Source organism: Delphinapterus leucas, chromosome 9 (genome assembly GCF_059928025.1).
Source record: "Delphinapterus leucas isolate spDelLeu-1000000601 "Yukka" chromosome 9, BTC_Dleu_Yukka2, whole genome shotgun sequence".
In the NCBI taxonomy this organism is placed as follows: domain Eukaryota; kingdom Metazoa; phylum Chordata; class Mammalia; order Artiodactyla; family Monodontidae; genus Delphinapterus; species Delphinapterus leucas.
Window position 1 is genome coordinate 45,499,344 of NC_143137.1, and position 17,734 is coordinate 45,517,077.

At 55.7% G+C, this 17,734-nt stretch overlaps 1 protein-coding gene across 2 annotated transcripts in view; it reads right to left on the reverse strand.

Annotated features, from left to right (window-relative positions):
• Positions 1-17,734, reverse strand: part of MINDY4 (MINDY lysine 48 deubiquitinase 4) — a 125,006-nt gene that overhangs the window by 25,977 nt on the left and 81,295 nt on the right. For both annotated transcript variants that reach the window (XM_022583984.2, XM_089917546.1), the window contains exons 13-15: positions 15,638-15,705; positions 4,895-4,958; positions 1,712-1,873 (exon numbers count right to left, since the gene is read on the reverse strand). In XM_022583984.2, the coding sequence (XP_022439692.2) occupies positions 1,712-1,873; positions 4,895-4,958; positions 15,638-15,705 (294 nt within the window). The remainder of the gene's footprint in view (positions 1-1,711; positions 1,874-4,894; positions 4,959-15,637; positions 15,706-17,734) is intronic.

Consider the following 17,734-nt stretch of genomic DNA (forward strand, 5'->3'; position numbering starts at 1 on the left):
CTGAATTTGTGCAATCTGCATTTTGTTCCAAGGACAGGATGACGCCCAACTGCTGTTCCCGTCAATTACCCTCAACAGACCGAAGGAAAATAGTTGACATTTTGACCAATGCCCCCCACACGAGAGTGAAACCAGGGCTCATGGTAAACCTGGGGATTCCGCAAGCCCGGGCAAGGTCACCTCTCAGCCCGTGAAATTTCGGGCTGAAGGTCTTCACAGCCCACCCAGGATCTGATGCTCAGGGTTCCTGGTGCTCCTCACGGGCCACGCAGCTACACTCCTGGGCTCCCTCCTGACACCAGCACGTCTGGGAAGGAGTCACTGTCACTCTTTTCTCCCCAAGTCTTTGGAACCCACAAGGCTGCTTCCTGTCAGTGGGGGTGGGTTGTCACCCAGAGGCGGAATCTGGGCACAGGGCCACCTGAACAACGGCGTTCAATGGGACAGCCCACCCGAACATGTGATCACGCAGGAAGGGCATGATGAAGCTGAACCGCCCTGCATATCCATCCACCTAGCATACTCTGAGTATCCCTTTGGGTCAGTCTCTGCATCCCTGGTTCTGGGGATGTAAGATGAACAGGGCCTCATCCTGACCCTCCAAGAATCTTTGCTGGGCCGGTCACCAGAGAAAGACCTCCTGCTACCCCTCAGGACAACCCTTTCATGTAATCGACCACAGAACAATGTCTTCCCTGGAGACATGAAAACCGAGGCTCAGAGAAGGTTCAGCAGCAGGCTGGGACAAGAACACAGGGCCCAGTGGTCCCCTGCCCATGTTGCCCAGAGATACTGTCACCCTACCCCGTGCCCAGCTTCACCTGGGGGTCCGGCCCTTTCTAAGACCCTGGCTGCAGTGAGAGAAATGGTAGAGGGACCAATACCCTTGCAAACAGACTGAGTAAGGCCTATTATGGGTTGAATTGTGTCCCCCCAAAAGCTCTGTTGAAGTTCTAGCCCCCAGTACCTCAGAATGTGGTCTTATTTGGAAATAGGGTTGTTGCAGATGTAATTAGTTAAGGCGAGGTTAGTGGATTACAATCCACATGACTGACGTCCTTATGAGAAAAGGAGACACAGAGGGAGAAGATGGCCATGTGACACCAGAGGCAGAGATTGGAGCGATGCAGCCACAAGCCAAGGATCACCAAGGATTGCTGGAAAACATCAAAAGCTAGAAGGGACAAGGAAGGCTTATTCTCCCTGTGGGTTTCAGGAGGAGTGTTGCCCTGCCGACACCTTGATTTTGGACTTCTGTTAGGAGAACTTCTGCTCCAGAACTATGAAACGACACGTTTCTGTGGGTTTAAGCCACCCAGTTTGTGGTGCTTTGTTGAGACAGCCCTAGGAAACTAACACGAGGCCCAAGACCTCAGGTCCTTGTCCCTGGAAAAGACCCCCTGGCCAACACACACACACACACACACACACACACACACACGCGCGTGACAACTGTGCCCACTCTAATGCGCGAGCACACTGTAAATCCCTAGAAGTCCCTTTCGTGGCATCACAGCTGGCTCCGGGAGTGAACTTCATGCCTGTACTGGATGGCGGTGAAGCTGTGTGTGTGCGTAGTTTTCCCATATGCTCTGCGATTGAGACTGGACCCAGTTCCGGGAACTGGAGCCAACTCTCCTTCTCCTCCCTCCCTCCTGTTGGTCCCAGGGAGCCAGGCTCTTGGGTCTCTGGAGGCCCGAGGGCTCAGTACCTGGCACACGCTGTAGTGTTCAAAGAGGGACAGGAAGCCGATGTCGCTGCGCGCGGCGATGCCTTTGAGGAGAGTGATGTTCCCGTTCCCGGAATCGAGCTCAACCACGTCGTTGAAAACATTGGACACGGCTTTCCCGGTCAGGAGCAGATTGACAAGTTCCTGTTGATGAGAGAAAGGGGAAAGGCTTGTCAAGGGGAGATGGGGAACAAGAGAAAAAGGGCGGAAAAGGAAGGAAGAAAGCAAGGAGGACGAGAGACTGAAATCAGAGGGGCTGTGGCTTCAGCGTTCCCACAGCCCTCAGGGGAGCTGCCAACTCTGCTCATCAACGTGACTCTGGGAACTCATCAGTCCTTATTCCACAAGCATTCACTGGGCGCCAACTGTGCCCAGGACCCTGTGTGTGGGTTGGCTGGGGGTGGGGTGCGGGTCCCGCTGGAGGGAAAGAGTGGCTCCTGACCTCGGGCGTCCGGGTCTAGAGGGGGGACCGGTGCGGGCCTGCACGCCTGAAGCACAATGTAGGACGTGACTGGGGCTGTAACAATGTGTGCACAGAGCGCTCGTGGCCCACACGGACACAGGACCCCATGACAGTCAGAGCCGCTTTGTGGAGAAGCGGCATCTGGGGGGGTCTTGAAGTCTTGGGTATTTTTTTAATAAGCTTTTTGATTCTGAAATAATTTTAGAGTCATAAGAAGTTGCAAACATAGTACAGAGAGCTCCTGTGCACCCCTCACTCAGCTTCCCCCAACGATAACATCTTACATAACCAGAGCGCATTATCAACACCAGGAAGCTGACAATGGGGTGACACCAATAACTCAGCTCCAGGCCGCATTGGGATTTTACCAGTGAGGGCGGGGTCTTCAAGGCGGGGGAAGGAAAGGAGAGGATAGCAGGGGCAGGGAGGAGAAGGCAGGCAGGCCCCAGCCTGGGTTCCCGCTCTGTCTCTGCCTCTGTTGGCTGCATGGCTGCATGACTCACGCCTCGCACCCGACAGGCCAGCAAGCCTTGCCAACCCCAGAACCAGGAGACGGTGACTTGTGGAGCTCTGACTCTCTGGCCATCTCCTTTAGCCAGTGCCTCCGGCACTGGGTTGGCTGCAAGGGCCCTCCCTCAAGCAGAGCATCCAGGGCTCCAACCTCCTGTCAGGCTCGCAGCTGGGAGAGGATTTGCCCAGGCCACACAGCTGCTTAGTGACAGCGCCGGACTCGCACCCTCACTTTCCGGCTCCCTTTCTGGTGTCCCTTCCCTCTCCCCTCACTTGTTACCCTCAGGGTACCACCTGGCCAGCCAAAGATTCAAAACGGAGGGCAACCGCGAAGTACGCGCTGCCCCGCTAAGGAAGGATACACGCGAGCCCAGCCTTAGCGCTGGCGCAGGAGCTTCTAACTCCTTCTGCCAGGGCTGGCGCGTGCGTGAGGCCAGCCCGCAGGAATCTCCTCCATGGTACGTGGGAATGGCCGTAACAGCCCTTGCCCACCATAAACTCTGGAGGGCAGAGTTCACAGAAGTGTTTTCCCCGGAACTGTGAGAGTGATACGCAGGTTAATAAATCCCTCCGTCAACCCCAGGATCCCTGCCCCAGAGGCAGTAAAAGAGGCCCCTCTGATGGCCGCAGAGGGGCCCTCATTGGAGGGAGATACCGAGGGGGCCTCATTGTGTTCTTGCAGAGGAAACGAGAAAGAATTTGGAGGAAATGTCTGCTCTGAGATACTGCACCTCAGGGCCAGCAGCTGCCTAAGAAAGGCATGGCCTTCTTCAGACACATTCAAGTGCTCCCAGTGGGTTTTCAAGGGGGAGAAAAGGTCCTGCTGCCCATCTGGGGTGTGTCTCAAAACCTTCCTCAGAGCACGAAGCCTCCTCAAAATTGGGGGAGAAATAGTGACAGGACGCTCCCTGCCCCTAGACTCAAAATCACCCAGTGGCAAAGCTTAGCGGTCATCTGGATCCTCACTACTCAAAGTGTAGTCCGTGGACCAGCCGCATCACCCTTCCTGGAAGCCTGTTAGAAATTCAAAACCTCAGGCCCTAGCCCGGGCCCACGGAATCTCAGCCTGCTCTTCAGCAAGACTCTGCGGGACTCGTGTGCACAGTCAAAGTTTAAGAAGCACTGATCTAGTCCAAATGCTTCATTCTACAAATGAGGAGACTGAGGTTCGGGGAGGGGAAGAAAGTCGCTCCAGCTCATGCCGCAAGTGGAACTGCCAGCACAGCTCAGAATCCAGCCCCAGACTGTGTTCTGCATCCTCTGTATGCCGCTTAACTGCACGCCCCTGGGTCACACCGCTCTCTGACAGCGCGTCGGGAAGCTCCCACGGGGAGCACAGGCACCCAGAGCAGGAGCTGGACCACCACAGGCCGTCGCTCAGCCTGAAACCTTTCTCTGGGGGGTAAGCAGCAGGCAACCTCACATCTCCTTGGGTGCCTTGGACAAACCACAGGCCCCAAGCTGGCCCTTGCATGGTGCCCAGGTATGTTTTCAGGACTGGCACAAGTGAGCCAGGACCCCTAGGACAACTGGGTCCTCAGCTGGGCCCAGCAACCAGAGAAGCTCCGCTCAGCCTGTCTGTGCTACACACGCCGCCCCCAGATGCACTGAGGGTCAGATTTAACTGTGGCCCGCTGGCCGCTCAGGAGGCCTTGCCATGCAGAGAAGGGCTCAGACAGTAGTCATGTGTAGCATTTGGCTCCAGTCCTGACACTCGCTGATAGGACCTGAAACAGATCCCTTTCCTTGTGCCACCGGGTGACTGGGAGGATCGATGACAAGCAGTTGTGCTAAGGGACCCCCTGCCCTCCACGAAGCCACTTGAGGGCCCCTTTGTGAAGATGCACAGGGGTGGGTGGTCATAAAGACAATGTGCTGTACAATCGTAGGGTGCCATGGTCGTCGTCCCCGCAGCTGGGCCTGAGGCTCCCAGCCTATGCCGGGGCTCCGGGCTGGGCAGCACCTGGCTCTGCCTCTCTTGAGCCTCCTGCAGCTCCAGGCAAACAGATCGGGTACAGCAAACTCCAGAAACAGAAGTTAACCTGAGTTCCCTTTCTAGGTCTCCGTAAGGAAGAAGCCCAGCAGAGGCGGAACAGGAAAGCTGCTTGGGGAGTGCTGGCAGGGGCAAAGACAGAAGGCAAGAGGAAGGGAAAGAAGCGCCTGACCACCCCACGCCCCACTGCGGCCCTGACCTGCGTGCAGTATCCGTGTGCTCCAATCAGGTGGCTGGTGGGGACGTCGAAGTCCTGGCGGACACTGGAGAGCAAGAAGAAAGGGCTGTTAGCACACCTCGGCCTGATTCAGGATCCGGGCAAACCTTGAGGGTGGCCAGGGCCTCCCCTCGGGTTCCAGGCTGAGGCCCCAAATTCCGGATTTGGCAGGAACCTGAGCCTCTGTGCTCTGTGCCCTCCCTGGGGCTGGAGTCCGGGGCTCACTCTGCTCTGGGCAGTGGCCTCCACTCTGGCCTGCAGAGGGCCACCAGGCCCTCGGCAGACACCAGAGGTTCGTGATGGAAGCATGCCACAGAAGAAAGGGCCCTGGGTTTGGAATCCACGTCCTGCATTCACTCTCCTACTGTCGCTTACTAAGAGCGGGGACTGGGACATCCCCTGCCACCTCCAGTCCTCGGTCTGCAAGTCGGTTAAATGGGAGGAACGGCCTCTAATGCCTCCTTGAGTCCTAAAACAACAGCTGCCACCACCTGGGCATAGACCCTGTACCAGGCCGAGTATAACTATTATTCCCTAAACCCTGAGAGAAAAACCAAGGCTCAGAGAAGAACTGACGTGCCCAGGGCACTCAGCTCGTGGGCGATGGAGCTGGCGGGGGATCTAGCTGCCAGTCTCCGAGGCCTGTGTTCCCCCCGACCCTAGATCACCTCTGTGGCTCCACCTTCAGAATGGGGTCCCCCTAAGGGCACAAGGTGAAAAGCCCCTTTGCCAAAAGAAACCCCACCAAACTGAAAGAAAGAGATTTCTAGGGCTGTATGCTACTGGGGGGGCAGAACGGTACAGAGTGTCAGGTCAGCAATGGCCCCGTCACATGTGAGGCCAGCACCAGGAGGCAAGCCCCCTGCCCCCAAATCTCAAAACCATCCTACCGTCTAGAAAGCCCACCATTAGGACATTATTATTCCTTTTACCCCAAAGCAAATCCCTCGGGAGACCAAGCATTATTGTTGAACAGAGCCGTGGGACAGACGGGTAACCGGAAAGGAGCTCCCACCTACAGACCGCACTCAGAAGACAGCATTTCAAGGCTCCAGCCACCCAGTGAAGTAGGAATTACTTTTACACACATGGAAAGAAACCCAGAGAGGTAACGCCAGGGGGGTGATGTGAGGCCAGGGAGCTGGCTCACCCCACTGCTGCCCACCCAGCACGGGCTACATCTGCACCCCAAAGAGAGCACCCAGGGGTGGCCCAGAGGTAGGAAGAGGCAAGCAATCATGACGTTTGTTTTTCCTTTTAGTGGAAGAGAAGAAAAACCTGGTCTCACTTTCATGCTTTCAATCTCAATCTGCCATAAGTCCACAACCTAAAACATGCACTCTGGCCCCAAACGAGCTTAGAAACTCAAGCTCCGTGACTCCATAGCAGAAACGCTTTCTTGTGGATTTTACTAACTGTGGCCGAACAGGGACGGTTCGTGGTCCACGCGAGAAGACGGGCTGGGTTGACACTGCAGGGCCCAGCCGAGAACCACGGAGGCTGGGGGTCCTCAGGAAGGGCCTTGGAGGCTGGCCTGCCAGAAACGACCCAGCGGGCCTGGGAAGCGGCCAGCTTGGGAGGACGGGGGACAAATGGACGAGGCCGGCGTGTGGCTGGCACTGGCTTGGGCAGAAGAATTGATGGAAACGCTCCCTGTGGCATATATACAGGCATCTTCTGAAGGGAAGAAAATAGCCTCCGAGGAGCCCTGGGTGGACTGATAAGGATCGCTGGCCCCAAGCCACCCCAAAGCTTTCAGAAGCAGTCTGATCTTCTCACAGCCTCGTGTTCACCCAGCCGGTTTGAGCGCCTGCGTCAGCTGAGAGCAGAGGGACGGGCAGAAAGGACAATAGGAGGAAATGGTAATTGCATCCTTAGGTGCAAACACGATGGGAAATTCAGAAGTAGGCTCGGATCTTAAAAAGGAGGAACATCTGTATTTCATACTAGGGCATTTGGGAGACGCCAAGGAGCGGCTTATGGCTTAAGAGATTTACAACTTTGGCAAATCTAGATGCCCAGACCTCGAGCTAGGGGAAAGCCCTGGAGAGCTGAGTGTGAGAAACCCTAGAGCAAAGAAACAGCAGCTTCTGCTCTGCCCCAGAGAGGAGGCGATTCACACGGTGGGGCCATCACCAGACCAGAGCTCTAGCCCTGTCTTGCCGTGTGGCCACAGACCTCTCCTCTCTGGGGCTCAGTCTCCCCTTCTGCAACATGAGGGACTTGCACAAGGGCAGGCAGTGTCCTGGGAGCAGGGGCTGAATCCATGGAGGGGCTGCCTGAGTTCTGAGGTTCCTACTTTCTGGGCTTCTGAGCTACAAGCTGTGATGGGCCCTCCCCTGGGACTGACCATTCCAGTCTAAAGAGCAGTTTATTCCTTCCACAGTCCTCCTGGGAGCTGGACAACACTGAGCCCCGGAAGAGTTCTGCATAGCCCGAGGACCCAGGCACCAGGCTGGGTGAGGGGGAGCCAGGGCCTGATGAAGTCTGCCCCCTGAGACTGTCCCACACTGGGGAACACTTTAGGGAACAGGACCTTGCCTGGATTTTAGATTGCAGGAGGCACAGAGTGTGGGGAGCCTGAGTGGACTTGCCCAGGGCGTGGAAACTTACGAGGAAGGGCTTGGCCCTGGCTGCCCTGCCGCCAGCCTCCTCAGCATTCTGGAAGCCAAGGGCCAGAACCTGGACCAATGGTCTGGGGTGACGGCCTGACCCTGGGGGTGTCCAGTCCACCCACTGACAGAGGAAGGGGCTCTGCCCAGGATGCCAGCAAGGACGGCTTCTCCCAGCTCTGCCCGCATCGGGAGGTCCCAGAGACACTGCACTGCACCAAGAAACGGAACAAAGAGGACATCAGGGCTGGCAGAGCCTCCGGGGCCCAGCATTTTGCAGACGGGGGAATGGATGGCTAGAGAAAGGACACAGCTGGCCCAGGGCTAGTGACAGGTGCCAGCCCACATTCAGGCTGAAGCCGGTCCTAGAACTCCACTGCCTCTGTCCAGCCCGCCCTCTGGCACAGGGCTCAGAAGGGCAGAGGTTCTGCCAACTGAGCAGCTTACAGCGCCCGAGCCTCGGATCTGCAGAGTCTGCGGCCTCAGACGCTTTCAGCGACACTGTCCTCCCTAAAGTCTTGTGAGGTCAGCGGGCAAGAGCGGCCATCTCTATTCTACTGATGGGGAAACTGAGGCCCAGAAAGGAGAAGGGACTTGTGGTCACACAGAGTCAGGGACTGTGTCCCTGGCACCAACATCACACTGTCTGGGGTGGCCTGAAACACGTGATAGTCAACCCAGCCGGCCAGCTCTAGGCAGGTCCCTGAGCCCTGAAGCCCCAGTCCTGGTCCCCACCCTCCCCGGCTGGGACACAGCTTGTCCCTTCCCTCTGAAGCTTCCCCGACACACGACTGAACATATGAATCTGGGCATTTTGTGCAGAAGTTTCTGAATAAGAAGGAAAATATGTCCAAGTGGCCTACAAATATGGTTCTGGTCTACAGCCAAAATTCACCTAAAATCAGTGTCCACAAGAGGAGGGGTCAATGGTCAGCTCAGTCCTGGACTTGGCGGAGTGACCTCGGGCAAGTCAACACCTCGCTCTCGGCCTGTGTCTTCGTTTATAAAACCAGAGTCTCCGGGGACCTTCCAGGATATGCACAAGTGTGCCTGGTCCACGGCTGATATTTAAAACATCATGCCTAAAATAACTGGTAATTAACCGGGGAGGACCCAGCCAGCCACCTCCCCTCCACCTGACCTCTAGGGCACCAGGCCCGGGGCACCACCACATTCCACTGGGTCAGCTCCTGCCTGTCCCTCCCAGGACACCCTCCCCCAGAGACTGCACCTTCCACTGCACTCCCTGCCACCTGCAGCAGCCTCCAGAAACAATCACCCATTGTTTGCTGGGACTTCTACTGACTCTCGAGGACAATATCAACAGCGAAAGGACAGCTGTGGAACAACTAAGAAAACGTGGGCTCTGAAGTCAGGGAGCCTGGGATTCAAATCCGGCTGCTGCCGCTTACCGGTTGCTCCCCTCTCTGAGCCTCAGTTTCCCCACCTGTAAAATGGGTATGAAGACGCCTCCTTCTATTACAGATTGCTGTGAGAACTGAATGAGATGAACTATATAAAGCATTTGACAGTTGGTAAATGTAACTTCCTTTTTCCTGCAATACCAGCAACAACAACAACAAAACAATGACCGAGAGGTCATGATTCCTGCAACCTCCACTATTCGTGTCACGGCCAAAAACCCAGAATAAATGGAGTCTCCGCTCCCAGCGATTGAACTGTGGCCATGAATATCTGAAAAGGATTTGGATGTGGCCAGATATCGACTGTTTTCTCAGAAACGTCGACAGGGAACGGACAATGAGTCAGAATGCCTGGGTGTCAGGCCCCCTCTGCCACCTGCGCTGTGTGACCTTTGGCAAATTTCTTTCTACCTCTGAGCCTTGGGTGTGTCATCCCCTGATGGAGGTAACAATAACCACCTCAAAGAGTCGTTGCAATAAGAGCTGAGGCCATAAAAAGGCCTTGCAAACTGCAGACAGCTCCACAGGTTAGAGGGCACGGGTATTATTTCCATTCTGCAGGCACGGGCCCTAAAGAGGAAGGGGATCCAGGAAGCAGGGCAAGGAGAGTGGATGGAGAGAGAGGGACCTGCCTGGAGGAAGGAAGAGAAAGCAGAGATGCCCAAGCCCTTCCCCCACTGCCTTCCACCTCACCTCCCCCAGTCCTCTTCCACGTGCCGGCACCTTCCTTCCAACCGTGCCTCGAGGAGCCCTTCCCTGCAAAAACCCCTCTGCTAGCCTTCGCCTGCTCTACGTTCTTGCTGCCTGCCGCAATCCTTCCCACATAACGCTCAGAGCCCTGCTGTCACCTCCTCCAAAAAGGGACACCTCCCTTGCCCCAGAGAGATGTGCCCCATCTCCCTGCAGACATCCCCTTCCTAAGAGCACCCATCCCCTGCTTTTTGGGTGCCAGCCTTGCCCCTCCAGGTAGCAAGGACTTGGAGGGCCTGGGTTATGTTGTGTCCGTCTGGCCCCATGGTGCCCAGAGCTGGGCCCTAACCCTGCAGGTGCACAGCAAATGGGCCCTAAATGATGTGAGCCCGCCCAAACCCAGCCCTGCGGAACGGCTTCCGGAAGCTGGGTCCCAGGCCTTGTTTGGAGGCAGGCAGAAGCAAGATTCCCACCCAAACGGCTGAGGCTGGCCTGGAACAAAAGATTCTTTCAAAAGGTTAGTGGCTTGGGTGGGATGGGCAGGGTGGGAGGGAGGCGCGGGAGGGAGGAGATATGGGGATATATGTATACGTATAGCTGATTCACTTTGTTATAGAGCAGAAACTAACACACCATTGTAAAGCAATTATACTCCAATAAAGATGTTAAAAAAAAAAAAAAAGGTTAACGGCCTCTCCCACCTCCTGAGGCCTGTCCTCTCTACCTGGGCACCTGAGCAAGCCCTTCGTGGAACAAGGAGGTATGTACAGCTCTGGGTGAGTGGATAGGCGTGCTAGATGCACCGAGCGTCAGGAGACCCTCCCAGCTCTGCCACTATCCCCGGCGTGGCCTGGGCTTGGTCACCCTTCTCTGCATCCAGCCCTCCGGCTCTGTTTAGGCGCAGACCTGCTGCCCTCAGCCACACCCCACTGGCACTCACGGGCCGTGACTTGCCACCTCAGCAGCCTGGGACCAGACTATGCCGGCTGAAATGAGGTGGACAAGCATCAGTTTGGTCTGGGACTCCCTGGGGCCCTGTTTCCCATTCTCCCTCTAAGTGGGCAGACACAGCTGACCAGCGCCTGTCATTCCTCCCCCAGCCCGGGAAGGGAGATGCAGGCACAGAAGACTCGGGGGATGGTGTCAGCTGTGCGCCAACCTGCCCTTAATCCTCAGAACCTTGGTCCCCACGGCTGCAGGATGGGATGACGGTCCCGGGCCTATGGGCCTGTCCCTTGGGTTGCTGGCAGCCCCCAAAGCCTGGGGTGGGCTGTTCCAGGCCAGCCTCAGCTGCTTGGGCGGGACACTTGCTTCTGCCTGCCTTCAAACACAGCCTGGGACCCAGCTTCTGGAGGCCGTTCCACAGGCCTGGGTATGGGCAGGCTCACACCATTTGGGGCCCGTTTGCTGTGCACCTGCAGGGGCCCAGGGCCCCACCCTCTCTCCTCCGCCCCAAGATGAGGCTGGGCCTCCAGCAACTGCCTTCCTCGGGTTGGGGGAGCCAGCTGGAGAGCTAAAGGATGGAGCTCCGCTCACTGCACAGGAGCTGGGGGCCCCCAGAAAAGGAACCTGGGCGAGGAAGGAAGGTCAGTCGAAGGAAGTGGGGTCTGGGTGGAGCATGTGCTGCTTCCGATGACAAAGGTACCAGCAAGCCCTTTGGGTCTGCCTCCCACCCACCACCACGGCCTCCTCAGACACGTCTGCTGAAAGCGCTCACTAGCACGGCCTCCACCAGAATCCGAGTCCAGGTTACAGGTGACTTGGAGTTCATTGAGAAAGTTCCTCTCCTCCTTCCGGGGGAGCCCCTGAGCCTCACCTGCCCCACAATGGCTGCAGCCTGGGCCTGGCCACCATGAGGCATCAGGAACAGCGGCAGCCCAAGAAAAGGGTCCCTGGAGCCCGCCATGCAGGAGGCTCCCCCGAGAACATGACAGAGACAGAGGAAAGAAGAGAGAAGAGACAGAATGGGGGACACCAAGTCCCAAAGACACTGTCTGCGTTCCTGGACCCAGCCACTCCCAAAGCCCCGGGCTTTTGATATGAATCCATTAATTGCATTGTTTTCTGCTTACGCCGGCTAAGAACTGTGCTTCCGTCACTTGCCTTCGCCTGACCGACACTCACGGCTGGGTTTCAGTTCAAGGCTGTTTCACTGTGTTGCTGTTTTCCCTCTGCTGGAGATGGTTACAAAGAACACAGAGCCACGTGGTGTGGAGGCTTCTTCACGCCCCCAGCGCCTGGCTTGTGCTGCTCGAAAATCACTTCCACTTCGGCAAATGACAAAGTACCGCCTATTTTGGACTTTCAAGATTGCCCTTGGGCACCCAAAGTTGCCACTGTAATGAATGCCAAAGGTCTACTGAATGAAAAGGTCTTCTTCACGAGCTGTCTCCTCTCGCCGCCCAGGCCTAAGTCACCCGGGGTGGCGGTGGGGGGCAGCGCCCGAGCCCTCCCCTGTGCCGAGGGGCTGGCCCACCCCTGCAGTGCGCTGTGCAGGGCTGGCTGGGAGCTGGCCTTGACCCCAGATACTTGGGCATCCTTGGGGCTCGTGAGAATGCGCTGGGGAAAGTTCTGGGCCATGCGGTTTGGAAAGCAGGGGAACTAGGAGAACATGAAAGCCTGTATGAGATTTACTGTAAGCAATTCGAGATCTTAGGAAAGAAAATAGATGGCTTGCAATCAAGCAGAAAATAATGAAACCTTCTCAAGCCTTTGCACTCAGCCTGGGGTAAGCAAAACTCAAAGGCCAGCTTTGCCACTGTTCTTTCAGCCTCTGAGGGTGAAGTGTCCAGGCTGCACCCTGCTGCATTTGTGTCTGCCCATGGCGCCCTCACCCTGGCTCCACCCAGGGCTGGGGACAGCCCGTGGACACGAGGCAAGGACTCTGTTGTGACAGCTGCCCCTGGGCCTCAGGCATGCGTCTCAGAGCCTTGCTAGGAGGAAGGGACGGCCATGCGCTCAGTCAGACTCACACTCCCGCACACACACAATCAAGTCACCCTTCGCACAATCTCAGACACAACCACCAAAACCCACATCATCTCACACCCAGCCCCTCAGACTCACCCATCTCCCGTCCACACGCGCCCTGCCACAAACGCACACATACTCACACTGTTCGGCTGCGTTTCCCAGCCCCTCCTCCCCCAGCTCCACTTCTCCTGGCCGAACAGCATATGATTTGAGAGACTTGCTCTCTTTTTTGGGCTACCAGGTCATGTGTTCCACTGCCCAAAGTAGCACAGGATCACCCTGAAATGGTATCAAAGGGTTCAGCAAAGCTAAAACTGGACCCCAGAGCAGGAAGGCCCTTGGGATCGCCTGGTCCTGTGGTTTTTAAGCTGTGTTTGCGGAACTGGGGCTTCCCCCTAAGAGCGGTCTCCTGGCACCAGGGAGGACCCATCACCCACTGCAGGACGTCCCTGTGGCCATGTCTCCACCACGAGGCACCAAGCCAAGACTGAGGGCAAGACAGGACAGCACGGGCCACAGGAGGCTCCTGAGAACAGCTGGGAGAGGATGGGACCATCAGCGGCCGCTATCCGAGGCCCGCCACCCGCCCAGAGCCCTGCCAAGCACACCACATGTATTTCTTCGTTTAATCTTGTGAGGCAGGAATTATCATCCTCATTTTACAGAGTAAGAAACTCAAGCTCAAAGGAGTTTGGAGTCAGGCCTGAAACCAAGTCTGTTTTATTCCCAAGTTCAGGTCCTTAAACAGCAAACCCAGAGAACCCCATCTGGGACCAGGCTGCCTGGGTTGAGCTGTGTGACTTTGGGGCAAGTCACTTGCCTCTCAGAGCCTCACCTCCTCACCTGAAAGACAGAGATGGTGATGGTGATCGCAACAGTGACCCCTAACAGGGTAGCCGCGGGGATTATATGCGTCCCGTGTAAAATGCTACAGCAAAGGCTCTGGCACACAGGAAGCTTGCTAGATGCTGCTTGCTTTCCTTCTTACTGCCGATAAGAATGTTCTCTATGCTGTCTTCTTAGAAGGAGGGAAAGGGAGGCCACAGGAGTAAGACAACTCCCACCAAAGCACTGCCGGGGCCAGGCTGCCCATAGCTGCCCTGGGAGGCTTCGGAACCACTGGCCTCCAGGACCCAGGGAAGGTCCTCGGGGGCCCTAAGCAGGAGAGACTGTCTTTATGTACTCTCTCTGGGGACAAGGGGAAGGAGGGGACCCCCACAGCGTTGTGTGTGTCTGTGTGTATCCATGTGTCTCTGTGTATATCTGTGTGTCTGTGTATGTCTCTTTCTGTGTCTGTGTATGTCTCTTTGTGCCCGTGTGTCTGTCTGTGTGTATCTGTGTGTCTCGGTGTGTGTGTGTGTCTGTGACTGGTGGAGGGGGAGGGGCATGGCCGCACTGTGACTCTTCAGGCCCAGGGGCACGAGGCTGTGCAGGTCCAGCGAGGTAGCCCCCCCGACACAGATGCCCCACAGGTGCCACGACCTAGGCAGGGACTGACCCCTGCGTGGCTTGGTTGGACGGGACGGGGAGGTGGCAGAAACAGCCCCAGTGCTCCAGCTCTGGACAACGTGAAGCACAGCCTGGACATGGGGCCCCGGAGGCCCCTCAGGTGGGCAGGGCTGCCAGAGCAGCTCCCTAAGGAGTGTGCATGTGAACAGGGTGCCCGGCCCCCAGGCTGGCAAGCCCCGTGGCACCTAGAGCAGACACACTGAGCACAGAGACCTTGACCCTCAGAGCCAAGGAGCCCCCATACAGATGGGGAAACTGAGGCCAAGAGGACTGCAAAAGGGCCTGGCCCTCCTGAGAGCTCAGCTTCCCCTCAGGGAGCTCAAGGGTCTCACCCACACACCCGTCAGCCCAGGGATTAGCAAACCCAGGCCTGGGGAGAAGGCAGGGCGGCTTACGGTCGCCCGTGCACGTGAGCCCGGCCAGGAATGAATCATATCATTATGGCAGGATTAGAAGGAAAATGCCATCAGAAAGTGCACACACATGCATTTAATAAGGTCAGGAGCAGCGAGCAGCAGGCAGGCTAGCAGCACGAGGCTGCAGAGCCCCTGCCCTCCTCCTCCCACCCGCACCAGAGGCCACGGGGAACTCGGACAGGGCCCGCCCAGGACCAGGAGTGGGGGGCGAGCGTCTCCTTCTGCCGGGCCTCCCCAGCCTGGGCTCCCCATGGCTACTCTTTCCGCCTGCCCAGTCCCCAGGGCCCGCCTGCTCAGAGCTGTTCCCAAATCTTCCCCAACACCACACACTCCTGCAAAGTGCAAATTCATTCCCCCAGGTCTCCACGCCCTCTGGGGTCTGCGCTCTGCTGGGAAGTGGATGGGGTGATCGATTGTACTTTACAAACCTATTAATGTGCTGTTAATGTGCTCCCCTCCCTAGTGACATAATGCCCAGGTGACAAGTACAGAAAAGAGGCCTAGAAGGCTCCTAGGGAAGGAGGGTGGTGGCGGAACTCCAGTTCTCGGGCAGCCCGGGAGGCCACGTTTGATAAGGATGCATGGAGTCCAAGCCGGGGACCCAGCCTCCCTGTTCCCCCGGCCTCCAAGGCCCCGGGGCACACTCAGCCCCTCAGGGTTGGCCCTAGACACGAACCTTGAAGCCTTCGGGACTGCCTTGGCCTACAGCAAGTTCACAGGGCCCTCAGTCATCTCCCAGTTCTTATGTCCCCGCACATGTCTCGGGGGAGTCCACGTGTGTGCTCAAGTACGCGCCCACTGCAGTGCCGCTGGGACACCAGGGAGGCTGTAAGCTCTTTGGGGCGTCTTTTGGATCCGGATGCCACGCACTCCCCAGCACATGTGGGGAGACGGAGGAGGAGGTAGCACTGAACACACATGTACAAAGAATGTAACTGTTCTCTCTCCTCTGTCCAGCCAGCTGCCCCTAGCCCACTGCTTCATTCATCCATGCTCACTACGCACCCACTGCGTGCCCAGCTCTGCCCTGGGCTCTGGGGAGGCAGCAGTGAACCAGACAGACAAGCCCGGCTCCTGGAAATGAATGAGGAAGATACTCACAGCTCTGTGGACCTGGACAGGATGGCCGACAGGGTGAGCAGGACACATCCATAGGGGCCTGCTTCAAACTGGGAAGAGGAGAGAGGAATGAGAACCCAGCAAGTGTGTGCACCTCCCTCCTGTCACTTCCTTGGGGACCACGACCCAGGGAGCAGCCTGACCCCGAGCCAGCTGCTTCCAGCCAGGTCCCAGAGGTCGCCGGGTAGCCCCATGGCCAATCCCATGCAGGTCTCACTAACCAGACTCCCTAAGGGACGAGGGGCACACCAGCCTGAGTGACAATGGAGCAGATGCAGTGCCCGCCGAGGAACAGCCCACGACCTCCGAGCCCCAGAAGTTCACGGACAGCAGTGGCCTGGGGCAGCCTCCACTACCGTGCAAGCGTCTTCTCTCATTATCACATTTAAAACTATCCCGGGCCTGTGCTATAAATACTGTTATTACTGCCCTCTGCCATGTGAGGAAACTGGGGCTCAGAAATTGAGTGACTGGCCCAAGGTCACACAACTTGCAAGCAGCCCAATGGGTATCCAGGGGACTCCATCTGATTCCAAATCCCTAACTCCTAAGGGATCCTAAGAACTGCACTGGGCAGAGAGTAGCAGAGAGCAGGTTGGAGGAGAATCGGGTGGGGAGGTGCCAGTGAGGTGAGCATGGCAAGTGCAAGAGCAGATCCCATCGTTTCAAATTTCTTTGTTCATTGTGGATTGTCTGAGATTAATTTTAATAGTTTTAAACTATTGCACTAAAATATTATTTATGCTGCTTACTGAGGTTGGGGGGACCCCTTTGAATTTGGGGAGCGCCCCACTCGTCTTCCCATCTTCCCCTAGTCTTGACCCTGGTTTGGAGCCCAGAACCTGGGGGCCTGGCTGCCTGGGTTTACATCCCGGCTCTGCCACTCCTAGCTATGTGACCACGGGGACATTTCTTAACTTCTCTGCCCCATCTCCTCATCTGTAAAACAAAGACAATAAAAATCGGACCCATCCTCATGAGGTTGTTGTGAAGATTAAGTGAGATCATCCTTGTAAAGCACTTCAAACAGGGCCTGACACCTGTGTTAGCTGTTAGTATGATGCTGGGTCCTCACTGCCCACGTGTCCAGTGAGCCCAGCAGGCCACGGATTAATGGGATGGACTATGTCATTTCTGCTTCCTGAAGGAACACTGTCTCCCGACTGCAAATGAGTGAGAAGGCCTTACTCATCCCACTACGGGACAACAATTCCACTTTTGGAATTGGTGATGAAGATGCTACCTGTTACAATAGTCAGTGTTCCTTATGGGGTGATCAGTTTCTTTTTGAACTTAAAAAAAAGAAAGCTTACTTTCCTGAAACAATGAGAATCATATAACTTATCATATTGCCATTTTGCCTTGGCTGCCAGGAAGCTCAGAGCCAAATATGATGTTCAAACTATTTTAGCTCAAACTTCTGATAGAATTATCTTTTCTTTTCCTCAAAATATAGACTGTATCAAGGGAAGACAAATACTGTATGTTATCACTTATATGTGGAATCTAAAAAATAAAACAAATGAATTAATACAACAAAAGAGAAACAGACTCACAGATATAGGGAACAAATCAGTGGTTACCAGTGGGGAGAGGGAAAGGGGGAGGGGCAGGATAGGGGTAGGGATTAAGAGGCACAAACTATTATGTATAAAATAAATAAGCAACACGGACATATTATACAGCACAGGGAAATACAGTCATTATTTTATAATAACTTTAAATGAAGTATAATCTATAAAAATATTGACTCACTATGTTGTACACCTGCAACTAATATAATATTGTAAATGAACTATATATACTTCAATTAAAAATATAGATTTATATTTCCCAAATATTATATATGTATATAGTCTTTATTTTCACCCAATAATTCAATTCATCAGTCATTCAAGAAAAAACAATTACTGCCTGACCTTTTTGTGCCAAGAGGATGCTCCCTGCTAAAGCTATACCTGTGAACAAGGTGGACACGGATCTGCCCTCACGAGAAGTAACTCAGGAAAGAGAGAATAATAAGCAACTTGAAAAAAGTGGGGAAGGGGCTCTGCACTGATGGGAAAAACAAGGTTCCCT